The 17,970-nt window shown below is 47.8% G+C and overlaps 1 protein-coding gene and 1 long non-coding RNA gene across 2 annotated transcripts in view; one reads left to right on the forward strand and one right to left on the reverse strand.

The window, feature by feature from the left end:
• KAZN (kazrin, periplakin interacting protein) overlaps positions 1–17,970 on the reverse strand; it is a 228,743-nt gene that overhangs the window by 95,701 nt on the left and 115,072 nt on the right. Inside the window, exon 3 of the mRNA XM_036396300.1 lies at positions 498–675. Within this exon, the coding sequence (XP_036252193.1) occupies positions 498–675 (178 nt within the window). The remainder of the gene's footprint in view (positions 1–497; positions 676–17,970) is intronic.
• Positions 414–5,117, forward strand: LOC118694950 (uncharacterized). Its single transcript, XR_004981491.1, has 2 exons — positions 414–725; positions 3,788–5,117. It is a non-coding gene; the product is annotated as an uncharacterized LOC118694950 (long non-coding RNA).

The following is a 17,970-nucleotide window of genomic DNA, read 5'->3' on the forward strand; positions in this document are numbered from 1 at the left end:
TCCGAGCTCCGGGCCGGTCCGAGCCCCGCAGCCCGAGCCCCGAGCCGGTCCGAGCCCCGAGCCGGTCCGAGCCCCGGGGCCGGGGCTCCGTGCGGGGCCGGAGCGCGGAGCGCGGATCGCGGCGGTAACATGGCTGCTTTCCTACCGAATTACGAAACCGGCTGAGGGCGCGGGATTACCGGGGAGAGCCGGCCGGGGGGAACCTCGGGGCGGGGTGCGGCGAGGGGATGGGAACCTCGGGGGCGGTGATGGTGGCGGGAGGATGCGGGGGGCTGTGAGCATTTGGGGCGGGGGGTCCCTCCTCATGCCGGGGCTGCTGGAGCCCAGCGCGGCAGGGACGGACCCTGCTCCGAGCCCAGCGGGGAACCCGCAACGGGACGCGCCGGGCACCCCCAAAAATAAACAATGGACAATAACACCGAGCGGAGGCGGCGGCCGGGAGTGTCCCCCCGTGGCTGCCCGCAGCCCCCTCGCCCCCTGCCCGCGGCGGGACCCACCTTGAGCGCCGTGCGGGCCGTGCTCCATGGCCGGGTCGCTGCCCAGCTCGGCCAGGCGCCGGCCGGTGGCCGCCAGCTCGGCGCGCAGCGCCGTCACCTCCTGGCCCGCCGCCTGCAGCGCCCCGTCGATGCGCAGCGCCAGCTGCTTGTTGTCGTCCATCATGTGCAGGATTTTGGCCTGGGGGGAGGGAGGAAGAGGAGGAGAGAGAGAGAGAGAGAGAGAGCGAGGTGAGAGAGGGAGCGGCGGGGGGGGGGCGGGCAGGGGGCTGTGCCGGGCTGGGCAGGGGGGCAGGGGCTGCTGGAGGGGAGCAGCGAGAGGGGAGTGGGCGGTGCGAGGGGGCGGCGCCAGGGGAGGGGGCTGGGAGGGTGCGAGGGGGGCTCTGCCGGGGGGACAAAGGGGAGGGGGATCCCGGAGGGGAAGGGGGAGCGGCGCAAGGGGAGGGGGCTTTGCCAAGGGGGACAAAGGGAGGGGAGAAGGGGAGGGCAGAGGGGCTCTGCGAGGGGTGTGCAGAGGAAAGAGGGGGGGCTGTGCGCAGGGGGTACAAGAGAAACAGGTTGTGCGGGGGGTGGGGGTACCCCCTACCTGTTGCCCCCCCCGGCAGCCCGGGCAGGGCCGTGCCGGAGGCGATGGCAGCTCGGCCGAGGGCATCCGCGGAGGGAGCGCGGCTGCGGCGGGCGGGTCCCGCCCGTGAGGAGCGGGGGGAGCCTGCGGTGCCCGCGCCGCGCCGGGAGCGAGACCCCCCCCGGGAAGTTGAGGGGTGCTGCGGGGATGCTGCAGTGCCCGCGGCGAGCTCACAATGGCACCAGCGAGGAACCGCTCTGCCAATTGAGCCCGGGTTCACCCCGAGCGTGGCCGTGCCCGGCAGCTGCCTGCAGCAGGTGGAGGAAAACGGGCTCCAAAAATCGCCCCGAAGGATTTTGGGGCGGGGGGGGAAAGAGCCACCTGAGCGCTGTCAGCACTGCAGCAGTGCTAGTGCAGGAGCTCTGACAGTGGCGGTTCACGTGGCACGAACCCAGGGTGAAAAATCGAGAATTATTGGTTTCATCCATTCGCTGGCGACTGCTAGAGGGAGCGCGGATGTTTCCCTGTGCCTTATCCATCCCTCAGAGGGATCCTCTTGTGTGTTTGCCAGGGCTGCAGCAAGCCTGCAGAGCTGCCACCCTGCCCCTGGCAGCCCTGCAGATGGCTTCATCCTCACTGAAGTGAAATTGTAGAATTACAGAGTGATTTGTGTTGGAAAGGACCTTAAAGATTGTCTCATTCCAACACCCTGCCGTGGGCAGGGACACCTTCCACCACACCAAGCCCCACAGACAGGGATGCTTTGGAGACCATGGCCCACGTGGTTGTACCTCCCCACTCCATCCCTGCATCCCAAATCTGCAGGCAGCCATGCTGGGAGCTGTCACCTGAGCCACCTGTACCTGGAAAAGTTCACAAATGGGTTTAGGAGCTGGGCAGGAGCCCCCATGGCAGTGGGGTGGGAGCCTCACAGAAACAGGAGTGGTGTGGGATGCACAGTGAGGAGCCAGGACTCTTGTTAGGGGGAAGTCAGAGAAAATCATGACCTGTGAGTAAAGCCCAGCACAATTTGCTAAACCCTCTGATATTTGCCTAAATTCAGGGTTTTGGCTGAACAAGCTGAGAATTTGGGGCAGTTCTTTGAACTTCAGGGTGTCCTTGTGCAGCACTGGCACTGCAGAGCCCTGATTCAAAATGCAGTGAAAAGGATAGGAAAGGGCTGCTGTTCCTGAGAGCTGCAGGGATGGCTCCGGGAGAGGCTGGACTTGAGGTAAAGCAGGAGCACATCACCATCCCACACACCCAGGGGCTGCAGGATGGGGCTCTGCAGGAGCTCTCTGTGTGCAGAGTGCCCAGGCAGCTTCTGGGGACAGAAATGGGGAAAATCTGCTGTGTCAGTCTGCTGAAAACCATCAACAAGAGCAGCCTGGATCCCCCAAAACCTCAGGTCTGATCTGGGTGCTGGGTACAACCAGCTCTCCAAGAGTCAAAAGGAATGAGTCCTTGCCAAGTGGCATCGAGTCCTTACATCCATCTGGATCAATCCGTCTGGATATTGTAAAACAGAGAAAATGTAGCAATTATTCCATGAAATGGTACAGTGGCTTTTGCAAGGGACAATTATTTCTGGCAGGGAGTTTCCAGCAGTGTCTGCAGCCCAAGCTGGGTGCTGCACCAGGGCACTCAGAATATCAGTTTTCCTTAATGAATTCCCAGAGGGCCAACAAACAACCCACAAGGAGAATAAGTGCAATTTTTGAAATTCTTTCTCCATCATCTCTACAGCCATCCCTGAATGAGATAAGGTTCTGCAAGTATATAAAGCAACCGAATTCTAATCAAGATAAATGCCCAGTTTCATACCTAATTTGCATGAGCATGTGCTGCAAACTGTGTTTGCAAATGGGAGAATTATGTATGTAACCAGATAACCTGAGTGTGCAATCCCAGTACTGTATATGCAAAACTTCCTCATTGCACTTGAATAAAAGTAAAGCTTCAGCAAAAAGGAACTTGGCTTTAAAGTACCAGCACGTTTTTTTTTTATCATAAAAAAATCAGGTTAAAGCTGATTTGAACCTTCCAAGAACCCATTTAGCTGCTAAGGCAAATTCCAAATGATGTTTCTTACTCAATCTAACTTTAATAATAGACTGCTTGAGTTGCTGCACTGTCAGAACTGGAATTTTTTAAATTTACTGACAAAGAGAATTTCTACATTAGCACGTGGTTATTTAAAAAATGTGTCCTAAAGTTGGCTGTGGCCTCATGGGTAAGTTAAAAACCTCACTCTAAAAACTTTCCTTACTACTTTCAAGCCTTCCTGAAATCCCCTGAAGAGATCTTGGAAGTTTTTCTCCCCTTTCCCATGCCTCCTCTTATCCTTACTGGGGAACAGCTGGATCCATTAAAATTGATTTCAGTCTCTCAGAGCAGAATTTGATTTCTCTGAGCTTCCTCCTGGAAGGAGCACAGAGTGTCCCAGCAATATCAGCCAGAGGAAAGGCACAAGGATGGGGCATTCCCAACCCAGCTGGGTTGTGCCAGCTCCCAGTCAGAAGGCCAAGCCTTTGCTGGAAACCTCAAAATTAGGATGAAATGAAACTTTAGGAAATTAATTATGCCTCCATCCCCTACTCCTTTTAGTTTTAAATTAAGAAAGAATTGAAATGAAAAGCTAATTAAAGACACAAAATTAGAAACATATTATTTCCCAAAATTGCTTTGATGATGCTTTTTTAATTTTTTTTTTTTTTTTTAATTCCAGCTTTTACCAGGAAGTTGACAGCTCTGCAAGGAGTCTGTGTCCCAAAGGGATGGGAGTCCCTGGCCATGTAGATGAGGCATGAAGAGATTGGGAATACTTCCTAAGGACACAAGGGAAACCTGAGCCAATGCCAGGAAGTCACAAATCTTCATTCAACCTTACCACACTCAGCATCTGCTCAGGTGCTGCAAGGGGAGCCTTGAAAATCCGGAAAACGCCCTCAGTTTTGGGCAATGTGTTCTGGCAGTGCCATCACATCCAGGCAGGCCATTCCTCAAGAGTGTGTAAATGGAATAAGCAGGGATAGAGGAAGATTTGAGAGTTCCACCCCTCATCTTCGCTCTTGTTACAACCTAAGGAGTGCAGTAAAGGGAATATGAGAAGATTTAGAAGATGAAAAAGGGTTGAGAAGCACATGAGCACCATTCAGGCCTTCCAAACCCTTTAATTTGCTATTCAGATTACCACTTTTTATAGTTTAATATGTACAATATGCAAAGGAACTAGTTTAACTAAATGGGAAAAGCCTTCTGTGTTAAGGTTGAATGTAATCTAATAGGGCCCTTTGACTTGATTCAATTAAATCCTTCTTTTTCCAATTAAATAATCATCCAGAATTTAATAAAAATGAATTTCCATGTGTCATCCTGCAGAATGATGACCTCTGTGATGGGGAAGGCTTATGTAAATTCTGCTGATCGCTTTTTATCTGCCTCTGCCTCACTTCCTCCAAAAAAAATTGCCTTCTGTCTGTATATTTACATTAATTTCTCATCTGCTCCATGTATCTCTGTTTGCAGGAACAATTCCCAGCTGAAAGAGCTGTGAGTATCACCAGCTTCTTTCAGTACATCCTCAAAAATGGACCCTCTGTGATGGGAAAAGCATCTCCAAAATGGGATTTTTGATCTGTGCCTCAGGTTTGTTGTGCCCTGGCATGCTGTAGGGCCAGCTTCCAATTGGCCCTTTCCAAATATCACCAGAGGCATCTCTATGGCTGTTTATCACCAAGAAAATCCAGTCCAAGAGAGCAGCAACTTCAGCAGCAATCCCCAGGAAATGCACAGCCAGGCCCACGTTCCAGAGTCTCTTCCAGCACATCTCCACTAAATGATTCCCATCAAAGCTACAGCAGTTGTTAATATCTACTATTTTTTTTCCCTCTGCAAAGATGTATTTATAAATGCATTTTACACCCCTCTCACTCGTAAAATACAGAGCACCAACTCTTTCCTTCCTCAGCTTCCTCAGCAGCATCTTTATGCAAACCTTGCTGATGTGATGCTGCTGTAATAACTTATTAGTTAATAAAATGTATAACTAAACTATAGTTGCTAACTTATAAGTTCTTAAAACTGAATTAAACACAGCTGAGGATGGACAGGTTTAAAATTTGAGTGAGTATTCTGTTTCTCCCCTTGCCACATTTCCCCATCTCTCCTTCTGTGAGGGTAAAATGGTCTTGGCGACCTTCCTGTGCTGCACATCCCTGGGGACCATGAAAACAAACCCATTAATGTTTATAAAGTGTCTCAGACTGGGGGAATTACATCACTGTGGCGAGATACAAGCTTAATGGATCAAAACAAACCCCAGCTCCAAACCCCCCAGCTTAGACACATCTCAGTTACCCAGCACAAACCTCAAGGAATCCCACTGAGAAGGGATAATTGAGAGAAAAATGTGATCCCAGAGATTTTTCTGCTGTAAACCCATTTTATGTTAATAGAAAGCAGATTTCTAGACCCCTTTGCAAACCAATGACTTCCACAGCATATTTCACAGCTGAGCACATCCATGGCACCAGCTTTGGACACGGGGCTATTAAACCCAACATTTGTTTAATGAATTACAGCAGTCCATGAATCTGGGTGTGCTCAGTCTGTGTTTAAATGTTTATTGTCAGCAGCCAGCTCTGCATGAGCAGGTATCAGCCTCAGTGATGAGCTCTCTCTGCAATGCACACAAAGCTTTGAACATTTTTTGGGTTCTGCTTTCTTATCCAAGACAGATTACCCAGGAGGTTCAGGGTCTCTGCTAAACACAAACCTTTTGGGTTCAGTGCCAGTTTGGGGTGTTTTCTCCTTGCTGATGAACTGTTGTGCATCTCCCACCTGCCTGGGCTTGGTCCCTGGGACTGAAGGGTGGATTAAGCCATTACAACTCACACCTTCAAGCAGGGTTGATGTGCTGCAGCCATCTCCAAGATGACCCTGCTGTCACCTCACCAGTCAATCTATAAACCTTGACAAAAAATTAACTCTGGTTCATCCTCCTGTTTTAACACATTCTCCACTGCAAACTATGTGTGAAGTGCTCCCTTTCATGGTAGATAGAGACAGTGGTGATGATGTGCTGCGATCATTTTGCTGTCCTGCAAAATACCTTTGATTTATGGTGGTCTCCACTCCAGAAATCCCCACCCAGGAGCAGTTTTAGAGTCCTTTGGGCTGGTAGAGACCCTAAGGACCACTTGGTTCCACACCCTGCCATGGGCAGGGGCACCTTCCACTGTCCCAGGCTGCTCCAAGCAGTGGCCTTGGGCACTTCCAGGGACCCAGGGGCAGCCACAGCTGCTCTGTGCCAGGGCCTCCCCACCCTCCCAGTTAAGAATTTCTTCCTCATATCCAGTGTAACCCTGCCCTCTGCCAGTGGGAAGCCATTCCCCCCATCCTGTCAGTTCAGGTGAAGTCTGAATTAAATGCAATTTCCTCTCTTTTCCTCATCACAAATTAAGGCGCTTTGGTTGGGCTTTTTCAGAACTGCCAGGGTGGTTTGGGAGATCAAGTGCTGCTGATCCCCAAATTTCCCTGTCCTCTTGGGAAGGTGGGGATGGGGACTCTGTGGAGAATTATCTTTGCAGCCCCAATTTGCCTCCTGTTCTGTGGTGAGCATCATGTGGAAACTTCAATGAATAGTGAGGATGTGAAGCACTCAGCAGGATAATGTGTGCTGTGAAAAAAATCCTGTGATCAATCAGCAGACAAATATATACTTAAATGAGGTGTTAGTGGGAGAGATGCAGGAAAGGTGATTATGGGTTTGTCTCTGTGTTTCCCTCAGCAACAATGCCGACACGCAGGGGTGGGTCACCCTACCCTGCCATTAATGGAGCATCAGCACTCATCTGACAGCTCCTTTGTCCTGGGAAGTCAATTCCCATGAAGATTTGACATTAGCAGAGGCACGCTGAAACTCGGAGCCTTTGCATTTTCATGACCCTCCAACTGCTTTAGCCTGATGGATTACAGGTAAAATCACCGTCCTCATTTGGGCAGGAGGCAGAAATAAAGATTTGTACCCATCTGTTTCAGCTGTGGCAATAAGCACCACGGGCAGAAGCAGTGGAAGAGCAGCACTTTGCTCCCTTCCCAGGAAACAAAACTGGGAACAGGGGCCACAGGGCAGGGAAGGGTCAGCTGGAGCATCATGTCACATTCACATTCTCTGAAAAACCCCTTTGCCCAGGATTCTGCTCCTGGGAAGCTGAGAAGCCTCAGAGAAAAGGGAAAACAATTCTTATCTCATTTGCTTCTCCTGTGTTGTGCTCATGTGGAATGTGTTTGGAAGTTGTTTACCCACAGGTGATTGTTCCATTGGATTCTGCTGGGAGTTGTTTTCACTCTTTGGCCAATCAGGGCCAAGCTGTGTCAGGGACTCTGGAAAGATTCACAAGTTCTCATTATTATCTTTTTAGCCTTCTGTCAGTATCCTTTCTGTATTCTTTAGTACAGTTTAGTTTAGTATTATTTAATGTAATATAGATCATAAAATAATAAATTAACCTTCTGAGAACGTGGAGTCAGATCCATCATTCCTTCCATTGGTGGGGCACCCCACAAATACAATAGCATCAGAGAAAATGTGATTTTTTTATTGCAATATTTGTCAAGTAACTGAAAGACAAGACCTCTAGGGTGGCTCAGCACTGTAAAATAATCCTAAACTTAATTCAGAAATGGAGAAGTTCAGATTGTAACAGAGAGGGGTTTTAACATGCACAGGACCCTGTCCCCCATTGGGCAGGCAGGGAGCACAGGAGCATCCACAAAATTCCCACAGGCGTTTCAGGGACAAAACAGCCCAATCCAGACAAAAGTGAAACTTAATTTAGTCCTTCCCTTTTCCTTCAGGTGAGAGAACACAGGTTCTGCTCCCAATGCCATCACTCTCCCTGGTTCTGTCAGTGGCACCAAGCCTGGGTCACACCTGGTTTGGGGACCAGTCTCTTTCACAATATTTTCACAAGAATGTGCTGGGACTGTGGAACAATAAAAATAGCCTTGCCCTCCATTTTCCCTGGTTTTATCCAAAATGCTGCCAGCAGGGTGGACTAATCCTGTATTGCATACAAACCTATAATTACATTCCCCACTAACCTGTGAAAGACCTAAAAATACGCCCAGATAAAGTTTCAGCATTGAAAAGGCAGCTGAAAATTTGGCATTATATGTTCTACATCTACATGTTACTTTAATTACAGTCATGTTTTAAGGTGTCAGTATGGATCCCTTGATTCTGTGAATGTGGAGCTTGGAGTGTACTGATGTTCATCTCTTTAAGGGTTTGTACCACAAGTTGGCTACCCTGACAAAAATAGCACTTTCCCAGGAGTGAGAGAAATCCCCCTACATCAGAAAATTCACAAATGTTCTTTTTCTTGGGTTAGGCAGGAGGATACTGCAGGTGTCATCCCAAAGGATGGGGAAACTGAGGAGCAGCTGGGCTGGAGCAGGGTGTGACCAAGGCAGAGGGCACCTGCAGCCCTGAAACAGAGCAAGGCTTTCCACTTAAATCAGGAGCAATTCCCTCATCTCTCCATGATTTACCCTAAAGGAACACCCAGCAATTCCCTCATCTCTCCATGATTCACCCTAAAGGAACACCCAGCAATTCCCTCATCTCTCCATGATTTACCCTAAAGGAACACCCAGCAATTCCCTCATCTCTCCATGATTCACCCTAAAGGAACACCCAGCCTGAGAAGGGCAGGGAACATGTGTCTTCTAATAAAGTCTGTTTAACTTTGACATAGATTACTTCTTAAAAAAAAACCCATCAAAGCACACCAAATACATGTGATAAAGTATCTTGGTGCAAAATCAATTCCAAGGTGATTATCAGCCTCTGAAAAATTTGGGCTCTAAGTCAGTTCGTGGCAGGGATCAAATTGAGCTGCTGTCAACTCATTTGGGCATTTTACTTTGCTTCTGATATCTGACAGTTAAAATAATCTCAGATAGTTCCCATTACTGCTGCATTTTCTGCTTTTTTTTTTCGCCCCAGGGAAGGGCTGTGCAGAGCCAGGCTCCATCCCAGCCACCTCCCAGCCAGCAGCATCACTCCCCAAACGTGGCTGGGGGGAATCCAGGCTGCCACAGCTCCCTGATCCCTTCCTCCACTTTGGGGAATAATGGTAGATAGAAAAATGGTAGAACTGATCAGCTGTGAGCTGCCACAGGCAGACCCAGGTCCCTCCAGCTGCTGCTGGGAGCAATCTGTGCTCCCAGAGGGGTCCCCCTGGTCACCAGCTGCAGTGCCAGCAGGAGCTCAGGCCTCCTGAGAGAAGGCTTGGAGCATCATCTTCTGCTGATGCAGGTGAGGCTTATTAATATTATTTATATTAATAGCTTTTCATGAAAATGGGGAAGTTTTCTCCAGGGAACAGGGAGATGCCCTCAAATGATTGCTTGGTGGAGCAGGAGGCGGCCAGGGGAAAGCTGATTTTTTATCATAGAATCAGAGTGGTTTGGACTGGAGGGGCCTTAAAGTCCTTTAAAGGGATCTTAAAGCTTATTTGCCATGGCAGGGACACCTTCCACAACCCCAGGCTGCTCTAAATCCCATCCAACCTGGCCTTGGGCACTGCCAGGGATGCAGGGGCAGCCACAGCTGCTCTGGGCACCTGTGCCATGGCCTGCCCACCCCAGAGGGATCACTCTGAGAGGTCTCAGACAAAGCCAGGGCAGATATGAAATGCCCCCCTCACCCTCCCCCAAAGGCTAAATTAATAATATTTTTCTAAAAGCACACCTGGATGGATTCCTTAGAAAAATCTAATCATGCTGGGAGGCTCCAGTGGATGCAGGAGGTTCTGTGGGTACCAGCATCTCCATCACCCCCGAAGTCCTCAGGACAAGAAGCTGCCAGGGTTGTTGGCATAGGGATTTTAAGAAGGTGATGGATATAAAACCCACCAAAGGCAATTACACCAAGCAGGACAACTGCCAAGCTCTTGTGTTTGCTCACTGTCAGTAGGTTTTATGGGGACTGAGATAGATCTGCAAAGCTATTCAAGTGCATTTAATTTTTCCAATACCCACTTACTGCAGCTTGTATGAGATAATGTGTTTATCCTATGAGGTTCCTGACTTCATTCTGCAGTGCTTGACTCCAGGGTGGGTTTTGTATTATTAACTTCCTTCCAGTGCACGTGGAAAATAAAACCTGTTCCCACTGAACACCCTGGGATGAAGTTTTGTTGGGTGTTAAGTGCACGGTGCTGGAGGCCCAGGGTGGGACAATGAGCCTGGAAAAACCTCAAACCTGATGGAGATGGGGGCTGAGGTGTGGGGAGTGCAGGGCTGGAGGGGGGAGCTTCTCTGACACAGCAGAAGGAAAAGATGGAAAAGGGGAAAAGATACCAATCTATATGGAAGGTATTAAGGAGAAATTCTGGCTGTGAGTGAGGGTGGTGAAACCCTGGCACAGGTGCCCAGAGCAGCTGTGGCTGCCCCTGGATCCCTGGCAGTGCCCAAGGCCAGGCTGGAGCATCCTGAGACACTGAAAAGTGTTTGTGCCCATGGCAGGGGGTGGAACTGGATGAGCTTTAAGGTCCCTTTTAGCCCAAACCATTCTGTGATAAAACCCCTGCAATGAGAGGGGGTGATGCTCCATCCCTCGTGCCTCACACCCCTCACTATCCAAAAGCTCTTGATAAACATGAGAAATTACTTAGGACTGGTTTGCTGATATTTTTTGCCATCTCATGAAAGTAACGGTTCATAATCTGCACCAGAGCAGCTTGACTCAAGATAAAGATCTGCCTCATTTGCAGTTACATAATTAGCAATTACCCTAATTTCACTTACACTAAATTACATTTTTTAAAAAATAAATGTTATCTTTTCTGACCAAAAAAAAAAAAAAAAAAAGATCCTGGGTCTACTTCAGAATTTTTTATATAAAGCAGAAGTATCATTATCCTGTTCTCAGATGTACTGTCTAGACACTTCTAATGAAAATATTCATTATTGCTAATTTGCATCTCTTTCAATTCCAGGACAGAAATCAAATGAAGATGTCAAAACTCTGCTCCCTCTGCCTCAGGCAAAACTGAGCCACGGTGACCCCCAAGTCCTTCCAAAGGGGATCTCAGTTTGTGTGAAGGAAAAACATCTCCAGCATCCTCCTAACTGAGGGCAGCACGAGATGAAAGTTTAGCAGGGAAAATCAGAGGAAAATAATGGTGTCAGGATCTGGATCTGAGATCTGCAGCTTTAAAGGGGGGAAAAACCAGGGAGATCCCAGCCTTAGGGTGCAAATGTGTTGAAATAGAGATGTAAATCAGGACAGTGGTAACTCATGTGGGTTCAGTAGTGACATTTCCTGGAGATAAAGCACATTTTAAATGCACTCTGTACTTGCTGGTAACAAATCTTTCATTAGTACAAGAAAATACATATTATACCTCAAACATGCTTCACTGAGCTTGGAGAATAAAGATAAAATAATCTTTTTATAGCAAATAGGAATGAATACTTAAAAATAATAAAAAGTTGGTGAATATTCATTTGAACTCTCAAACAAATTTGCCCTTGTCATATTTGCATCCCTCTTGTGTTCTCTTTCTGTGCAATGAAGTTTTATTAGCATGAACATCCACAGAAAGTGAATGTGAAGACTCAATACCCATGGGAAATGAATTTAAAATTCACTTGCTGTGTGCAGTCACCCAAGAAACTTGATCATAATTGTTTATTGTACTTAAATATTTATATTGTTGAAGCACTTGTTAGATAAAAAGGCTGTGATGCTCCTCTGCTGGGTGATGTTCAAACACTGTCCCAGGCTACAGGAATTACCTCCATCCCCAGCAAACAGGTGGGACAGCTTTCTCCAGGCTGGCTGATGTGGCAGGTGGCAAATTTCAAGGTCATCAACAAGCATTGGGTGAAAAATCAAAGAAGTTTCTCTTAATTCTTATTGGCATGTTGAGAGGATCCACTGAATGGCAGCACCTCCCATGGGTGTGCTCACACTGGGTGCTTGGAATGGAGTCAGAAATTAAAGTTCAGAAATTAAAGTTCATCATTTTAAAGAACATCATTTCAGGCTTTTTCACTGCCTGCAGTCCTCTGGCACAGAAACAAAAAGTTTCTCCTAATTTTTCTTAGCACGTTGAGTGGACCCAGTGAATGGCAGCACCTCCCATGGGTGTATTCACACAGGGTGCTTGGAATGGAGTCAGAAATTAAAGTTTAGAAATTAAAGTTCAGAAATAAAAGTTTAACAGGAACATCATTTTGAGCTTTTTCACTGCCTGCAGTCCTCTGGCACAGAAACAAAATGTTTCTCCTAAGTTTTCTCTGCATGTTGAGTGGACCCAGTGAATGGCAGCACCTCCCATGGATGTGTTCACACAGGAGAGTCAGAGATTAAAGTTCAGAAATAAAAGTTTATCAGGAGCATCATTTTAAGCTTTTTCACTGTCTGCAGTCCTCTGGCACAGACTCCATCCCTCACTCAGAGTCTGGATTCCAGCAGTGCCTTTGGGCCTCACAATGGATCCTTCATTCCCTCCTGCCCCTGCCCTGCTCCCCCTCTGCATCTCTGAATGCTCCAGGAGCGGCACCCACGGCCCTGCCTCCCCCAGCAGATTCCATTCCTGAGCAGGAATCCCATCCCTGCTCCCCAGTTAACACCTTCCCACCCTCCATGGCAGCTCTGCAGGGCGCTGCAGCTCCCAGCTCACCCAAAGGCACCTCTGGGGTTTTTTTGAAGAGGGGGGCAGCGGTTTCTGCAATAGGGACACCCTGTTTTGCACCCCACAGATCTGTGCCCCACAGCAAGGCCAGGCTACCCCTGCTTGACCCAGCACTTCCAGACCAATCCTCACTAAATCATTTTTCTCTGCCTGGAACACAATGAGGGAGCAGATTTTTTTATGGATATGGAGGAATAATTCAAGGTCAAACCCCTGCTGGGAGTGGGGCAGGAGTTTCCACCTTGCACAAATAGCCAAGGGCTGGGGAATGAAAAAGACCCTGAAATTCTGAAATTGAGGCTCAAGTTATGACAATAACGATGCACAAGAGAGAAAACTGCATTAGGACAGGCACTGTTTTTACACATTGCCCTTAATCTGGATTCAGGGATGGGAGGAGGGGATTTGGAGTCACCCCTCAGAGCAGGTTCAGGTCTCCATCACCTTCCACATGAATGTGCCTTTTAATTATCACTCCCATATCCAGAGGAGGGTTGCCTGTGTCAGTTTGCACTGGTATCACACCCTGGTGCACCAGCTCTGCTGCTCTGTGGGGACAGCAGGTGGCATTGGCAAGGTAATTACACACCAGCAATAATTACACAGCAGCAATAATTAGCAACAATTTCAGTTGCCCCAAAGATGCTTCCAAGATCAGATGCTGAATTTCATGGCATTTCCCTCAAACACAGGAAACACATGGAAGTGGAAAGCTGCAATTAGGGGAATGTGAGAAGGAGAAGAGGAGCCTGATGAGGAAAACCAAGAGCTGGCAGTGGCACTGCTGTGGGAAGGGGCAGTGCTGCTCCAGGGAGAGGATTTCCAAAATCTTGAGCTGCTTGGGAATGATATTTGAAATCCAGAGGGCTGGAAAGGGAAAGGAATGGGAGCTGTGGATGGGGATGAGCTCTTGCATGGGGGGATAAGAGGGCTCTGTTGCTGCACAGAGCATCCTCAGAGTGGATAAAATAGAAAATAGAGACCCCCTGTGCCCAGAGAGCTCCAAAGCTGGAGAAGGGGACAGACACAGCACTGCAATGCACACATACCCCATTTAAATGATCCTTTATCAAATAATAAATTAAGAAGAGATGCTAAATGCTGTGAGCAGGGTCTCCCTGCGTGGCCAAATCTTTCCATCCTAATGGCAGGAGATGTCAAATGAGTGATGATGGAAAGAGGATGAAGGGCATAAACACAATAAATGGTGCAATCCCACACTCACTACTATAAGAAAATGCAAGAGCCAAATGGGGTAAAATGGAGTAAAAACCAAAGGCAAATGGGATAAAATGGGGTAAAAACCAAAGCCAAATGGGGTAAAAACACCTTTTCCAGGACAAAATTTTGTTGGCTGCAGAAGAATTCAAACTTGGCTTTTACAGTTTGAAGTGGTTAATGATTTGGTTTCTTTAAACCAGGGAATTAATGGCACTGAACTTCACAACAACAACAAAAAATTAAAGGCACCCCAAAGAACGTTCTCTTAATTGTAGCAGCCCACTGCATTAAAGCTGCTATAGGAAAATTCATTTACAATTCAGCTATTAAATTGCAAACCATTACCACTGCTTTTATGGCTTTATATCCCTCTCACAAATTTATTGTGTAATTACTCGGAGCAACAGGATGGTTTTTAGCAAGCCAAGCTGAAATAAGGCTCCCATTCCAAAATCCTCACAATTCTGCCTTTTCCAGATGAAATTTATGCAAAAGAGGCAAAATGTTACACAGTTTTCTGCCTGGGATTTGGGGGCATTTGAGGATGGAGCTGGAGACCTGGCTGGTATAAAGGTGGGATGGAAGTGACCATCCCAACAAATTTATTAATTATTAATTAATTTATTAATTTATTAGTCTTTATTATTATTTATATTAAATTTTTACTATTATTTATTTAGTGACCACTCCAACAACTGCCATTTCTTGATGCAGGAAAAGCAATTGCTTTGGAGCTGTTGGGAATTGCTCCAATGGATCTCTGGGACTTCAGGACCTGGAATTTTCCCACCTGCCAGGGGCTCAGAAAACCCCCAGCCAAGCCACTGCTTACAAAATAAATCACAATAAAATCCAATAAAAAGATAGAATGGCATTTTCTACCCCTCATTTTCCACCCCAGCGAAAGAAAATTGTAAATTAATAAATAAACAAATTCTTGGGCACCATGAAAAAAAAAAAATTGCATAAAGGGGCATTAAGCAGGACAGGCATTTCCCGGGTAGAATGACTGGATTATTGTTGGAAGATGCAAATAAATTCACATCATGTGCCTCTTTTTGTCCTCCTTTTCCTTTTTGTACCATCCCTCATCCAAAGGAGGAGATAATTATGCTGGATTTGGGGAATCTGCCTCCTGTCCCACCTGAATCCATCATCACAAACCCTGGGATTGAACAGCCAGGAGCCCCCAGACAGTTCAGCCGCTGTGCTGGTCACCAGCCATGGCTATGAAACCATTTTCTGGGAGGCAATTCCCTTCTCCTGTGGGGTTTCCTTCTATCCTGAGGTACCAGGGGATGTTTCTCACCTCTGCCTCATTACCTGCAATCCTACCTGGCAGCTCACTGCAGGCACATGCCCTTGGGGATGCACTGAAATAGGCACTGCAGCGCTCGAGGATTTAATACAGCTCCAAAAAAGGGAGCTAAATAATTAAGACCTCATTTTAAAAACATAAATACCCTTATTTTTGATAATATTCTAATTATCATTACACTGTTAGCTTAATTTTCTTTTGTTGTTGGGTTTTGGGGTTTTTTGGTTTTTTTTTGTGGAGGGTTTTTTTTTGTTGTTTGTTTTGTTTTTTTGTTTGTGGTTTTTGGGTTTTGTTTGTTTATTGAGGTTTTGTTTTTTTTTTTTTTCCCTGGGTTTTTTGTGGTTTTTGGTTTTTTTGGGGGTTTTTGTTTGTTTGTTTGTCGTGTGGGGTTTTATTGTTTTTTTGGTTTGTTTTTTGTTTGTTTTGTTTTTGTTTTTGTTTTTTTTTGTTTGTTTGTTTTTTGTTTTGTTTTGTTTGTTTTGTAAAGGAAGCTCTTTGGGGGTACCCAGGGCCAGTAAATGGAGAGAGAGGGCACAGCAAAAGGAGCAGAACTCCCAGCGCACCCCACGCTGTGGCTGGGGGGGAGCTGGACACGGTGTCCCTGCGTTCATGCACCCCAAAGGCACAGAGAACACGTTCAGCCATGCAGGAGGCATCTCCCCAGGCTGGCACTGGGCTGGAACCAGCTGATCCCTGAGGCCCCTTCCAAGCAAAGCCATTCTGGCCCTGTGAATGGCTCCTGGGAAGGTCTGCATGGCCCAAACCTCCTCCCCTTTCACCCAGGGCTGGAGCCACTCCTGATTTCTGCTGCTGCTTTGTGTGGGACATTTATTATTTATCCACAATGTGTGGGGATCATGACACGACCCCCAGGCCAAGCCCAGCAGCCCAGCACCCTCCTCTCCCCAGGAATGGTGAATCCCTGCAAGGAGAGGTGCAAGGAGCTGAACAAACCAGGATAATTTATTCTGCTGAGCCCAGTGCCTGCCAAGTCGGCTCAGCCTGGCATGGGATAGGCTTAGAGGAACTGCCAGGCTGGGATTTGCAGAGAGGAGGAGGAGGAGTCTGAGTGAATCAGACACCCAAATCTCTCTGCATTCAGCAGGAACTGGCTATTCAGCCAGCCTGGGATTGTTTTCCTCCTCGGGTTTTCTGTTCACTAAATCGTGTGGGTGATCAGTGGAGGAGGGCTCAGTGTAAAAGGGGATTTGGGGTAAAGCTAATGAGTGATAAGATAATTATGAGGAATTACAGGGGGAGAAAAACCCCCCCCACCATCTTAATTTCCAATGGGAATTTTGGCAGCCACTGCTGGACAAAGGAGAGACAAGACCTTCACACACAGTGCCTGAGCCTCTGCTCTGCTGGGGTGTGTTCCCAGCTCCACTGGAGGAATTCAGCAACCAGCAATCATCCCTGAATCATTTAGGATGGGAAAGCCCTCTGAGATCATCCAGTTCCACCACTGACCCAGCAGTGCCTTGAGCACCTCTAAGCCCAGTCCCCAAGTGTGACATCCACTCCTTTTGGATCACTCTAAGGGATGGTGAATCCACCACTTCCCTGGGCAGCCTGTTCTCATGCCTGATCATCCTTGCAGTGCAGAAACTTCCCCACCTTGCCCAAGACAGACACTTAAGGAAGGATGGCAACGGCCTGAGGATGGGGATTGGGTGGATGAAGTGCGTTAATAATGAGAAATTGCTTCTCTGCTCCCAAACCTTCACCCTGCTGCCAACAGAAGGGAGGAGAGGAGCCAGCTGGGTGCCCAAAGTGCAGGGATGGAGGGGTGGGAGCAAGCAGGGCCCCAGGCTCTGTTTCTGCCTGGGTTTGAAGGTCCCCAGTCCCCACGTGCAGCCACATGTGCCACGAGCCAGCAGTTGCCATGGAGACCAAGGATTTCCTTAAAACTTCAGCAAAAAGGAGAAGAAGGCCCAAGAAAGCAGAGGGGAAATGTCTCCTTTGCAGGGGTTTAGGGCTGTGTTCAGACCCCAGGGCTGTCACACCACCCATGGCTGCACAAGTTGTTCCCTTCAAGCAGAGCTGGTTTTGCCCTGTGGTGGTGATTTCTGTACCTTGCAAACTTTGTTTTCTGCCTGTGCTGGCTCATCTCTGCAAGGTGCCAGTCTCATCCAGCAATCACATTTATTTTTACAGTCTCCAAGGGTTGTCTAAAGATGCAGCTCCTCTGTCAACAGAGAAACTGGTTTTTAATTACAGCCCTTCTGGCAGGGGATAGAGCTTCTTCTTTCATCAATATATTTTTTAAATGCATGGAAAAGTCCCAGGACTGGCAGATGGAGGAGCAAAGCCCCCTGATTATCCAGATTACAGACCCTCCATACCAGAGATACCTGCTGGGATGGGATGTGGGGCTGCAAGTGGGTTAAACCCACAGCCTGAAGCTCGAGCTCTCATTTCCACAAGTCCCCAGATTCAGCTTTGCTCTTTGATGTTTTTAAATGCTGCTTTGTCCTTTGCCAGCCTCCAGGAATTGGGATAAATCAATAAGCCATCAATTTTGACTGCAGAGCCCTGTAGTACCCAAAGCTGTGGTGCTGCTCCCAAGTGATCCATATGCAAGCAAGCAGAACATTCCCAGACGGCTTGAAATGAAGTGGCTGGCAAAATCCCCTGGGAATATTTGGTTAGGATGAG

The sequence above is a fragment of the Molothrus ater genome, chromosome 23 (assembly GCF_012460135.2).
Source record: "Molothrus ater isolate BHLD 08-10-18 breed brown headed cowbird chromosome 23, BPBGC_Mater_1.1, whole genome shotgun sequence".
In the NCBI taxonomy this organism is placed as follows: Eukaryota; Metazoa; Chordata; class Aves; order Passeriformes; family Icteridae; genus Molothrus; species Molothrus ater.